The 3,187-nt window shown below is 68.9% G+C and overlaps 1 protein-coding gene across 1 annotated transcript in view; it reads left to right on the top strand.

Annotated features, from left to right (window-relative positions):
• Positions 1-3,187, top strand: part of EMIHUDRAFT_195220 (hypothetical protein) — a gene marked incomplete at both ends in the record, with an annotated part of 6,176 nt that overhangs the window by 1,541 nt on the left and 1,448 nt on the right. Inside the window, one exon of the mRNA XM_005775203.1 lies at positions 2,637-2,713. Coding sequence (XP_005775260.1) covers positions 2,637-2,713 — 77 coding nt within the window. The remainder of the gene's footprint in view (positions 1-2,636; positions 2,714-3,187) is intronic.

Raw genomic sequence — 3,187 nt, 5'->3', positions numbered from 1 at the left:
CCCCCTCTCCCCCTCCCGGACCGCCTGCCCTTGTACACCCCCCGTCCGAACTTTCTCTGTTTGCCCCGCCACGCCGCCCTCCCCCGCCCCGCCACCACCCGACCCCCCCTGGAGCCAAACCGCAACCCCGGACCCCCCCCCCCCCCCCCCGCCCCGCCCCGCCATTCTTTTTCCACCCCCCCCCCCCGCCACCCCCCCCCCCCGCCCCCACCCGCCGCTCCGTGAGCCACAGCGCGCACCTCGCAGGTCGGCCTGGCCGTCGGCATGGACGGCGCGTCTTGGGAGGACGAGCGCGCGCTTTTGCTCGGCGCGCCGCGCGCCGCCCCGCGCGGCCTCAGCGGCGGAGGCGGCGGCGGAAGGGTGGGCGGTGGGGCCGGCGGCGGCGGTGGGGCCGGCGGCGGCGGCGGCCGGTCGGCGGTAGACGTGCTTGTCGCGACGCCGGGCCGACTGGTCGAGCACTTGGGCGCGGGTGGCGGCTTTACACTCCAGCACTTGCGATGGCTCGTCGTCGACGAGGCGCGCGTCGTCGCTGTCCACGCAAAAACACACAATGTCCGGACCCACGACGCACAAGCACAGGCCGTCGAGAAGGGAGAGAGAGCAACGACAGTCAGAAGTGGGTCGCTGTCCAGCCTCCACACGTCACTAGAAGCGGGGCAGCTGAGGAGAGCCAGCCAGTCCGTCGCCCACCCTAGGCGGACCGGCTAATCTCGGATCATCTCGGGTAATCTCGGGTAATCTCGGGTAATCTCTAGGCGGACCGGCTACTCTCGCACGGCCTCCAGTCGTGGCTGCCTCTCCTCCTCGCCTCCGCCTACTCGCAGCCTCCGCCCGCCGCGCCGGGCGGCGGCGGCGGCGGGTGCGGCGGCGGCGCGACCGCATGGCGGTCGGCGGAGGTGACGCGCCGACCGCTCGCCGGCACAGCTGCGGCGGCGGCGCGGGGCGGGCCGCTGGCGTTCGCCGTTGCGTATGGCGGCGCGGGCGGCGGCGCGGGGTCCGCGATCGGCAGGGAGCCGCTGACAAAGCTCCTCTTCTCTGCGACGCTGACGCGCTCTGCCGCGAGGCGACGCGGCGGTAGACGCGGACTGCGGACTCGCGTAGTCCGACCAGCGTTCGAGAGGACACGGACTCCGCTGTACTCGGCCGTACCCCGCTGTACTCACCGTATTCGTACTCACCGTACTCGCACTCATGCGGTGCTGCGGAAGAGCAGACACGCCACCGTCTTCCCGCCCTGAGGTTGGCACTCACCCCGTAGGCTGCCCATATCTCCCCATATCTCCCCATATCTCCCGCCCCGAGGTTGGCGACTCACCCACTAGGCTCGCCCCGCTCCGCCTCGAGCGCGCCGCCTACTTTTGCGTCTCGGGCGCGCGGTTCGCGACGCCGGCGCCGCCGCGCGGGCCGTGGCGGCGCGAGATTTGCCGGGATGAGTCTGGGCGCGCGCCGAGGGTAGGCGACGTTGCGCGAGTGGATGCTGTCGTGCGGCGCGCCGGACAAGCCGCTGCTGCTCCTCCTCCTCCTCCGCTGGATGAAGGCGCCGCAGGCGAAGCGCTACTGGGACGCGCCGCCGGGGGGTGGGGACGGCGGCGCCGACGGCGAGGGCGGGAGCGAGAGCGGCAGCGAGAGCGGCAGCGAGAGCGGCGCCGCGTCTGGAGAGGAGGAGGGCGAGGGGAGCGAGAGCGGGTCGTCGCGCGAGGGCGAGAGCGAGGACGGCATCGCCGCGGAAGAGAGCGAGGGCGAGGGCGGCGCGCCCCCCCGGCCCAACCATTCGTGTGTGCTCATCTTCACCTCGTCCGGGGAGGGGACCCGCCGACTCGCAAAGCTGCTGCAGGTGCCCCCCCCTTTCCGCTTCCCCCCCCCCCCCCGCCTCTCATTGCCCCCTCCCCCACCTCCGTTTCCTCCTCCCTGCTCCCCGCCTCCTCCCTCCCCGCCTCGCTTCCCCTCCCCGCCGCCCTCCTCACGGCCTCCCTCTGTCCCGCCGCGGCAGCTCCTCGGTGTGTCGGCGCGAGAGTACTCGAGCGCCGTGCCCGCAAAGCTGCGGCACGACACGCTGCACGCGATGCGGCCCCCCGCCTCCTAGATGGCCCCAGGTGTAGACGGCGAGCGCGCGTTGTCCGGCCAGCGCTCGAGACGGGGGTGGCCATGCCCTCCACTGCCGCCCGCCGTGCCCCGCTGCATTCGCTGTGTGGACTCGCCTCCCCTGTACTCACCAGTACTCACCACGCAAAAGCACAACCCCCCGGCCCAAGATCGCACAAGCACAGACAGCCGAGGACGGACAAGACAGTCAGAGATCCCTGGCTCCACGCGCTCTGACAATGGCGTGTACTCACCGTCGCAGGATCGGCACGGCGGGCGTCGTTGTCGCCTCCGACGCGATGGCGCGCGGGATCGCCTCCCTAGAAGCGGAAGATCTCCCCATATCTCCCCTGTATCTCCCCGTATCTCGTCGCCCTAGAAGCGGAAGACGCAGCCTTGTCTCCCAACCAGCGCTCGAGAGGACGCGTACTCCGCTGACTCGGCCGTGTTCCGCTCGCTGTATTCACTGTACTCGCCTCCCTCGTGTTCTCGCGCTGCTCTGACGACTCTGCACAAGACCGTCTCCCCGCGCTGATGCTGGCATGCTCATGCAGGATCGACGCGGACACCATCGACGCGGTTGTCAACTACGACCCGCCGTCAGACATCCGCTCCTACCTCCACAGGGTCGGTCGCACCGCTCGCGCCGGCCGCAAAGGCGCGCAGCCCCCCCCCCCCTCCCCGCGCACGCACGCACGCACGCACAACACGCACGCACAACACACACACACACGCACACACTCCGCCCCATCTCCTGCCCCGCCCTACCCCCTCACCCTCACCCTCACCCTTGTTCGCGGTTTGCTCTGTCCTTTTTTTTTTTTCATCCCTCTTCCCGTCTTACTGTTTTTTTTTTTTTTCCCCCCCCCCCTTTTCTCCCCCCCTTTCCCTTTTTTTCTCCTCTTTTTTTCCTCTTTTCTTCCCCTTTTTTTTTCCGCCCCCCTTTTTCCCCCTCCTTTTTTTTCCCCCTTTTTCCCCTTTCGCCTCTTTTTTTCCCCCCTCCCTTTTTTCCCTCCTTCTCTTTTCCTTTGCTTCCCCCTTCTTTTTTTTCTTTTCCCTTTTTCCTTTTCTCTTTCCCCCGTCTCCCTCCTCTCTTCTTCTTTTT

This window comes from Emiliania huxleyi (assembly GCF_000372725.1).
Source record: "Emiliania huxleyi CCMP1516 unplaced genomic scaffold EMIHUscaffold_3, whole genome shotgun sequence".
Lineage (NCBI taxonomy): Eukaryota > Haptophyta > Isochrysidales > Noelaerhabdaceae > Emiliania > Emiliania huxleyi.
The sequence above is the reverse complement of the archived record's forward strand: the minus strand, read 5'-3'. Positions and strand labels throughout refer to the sequence as shown.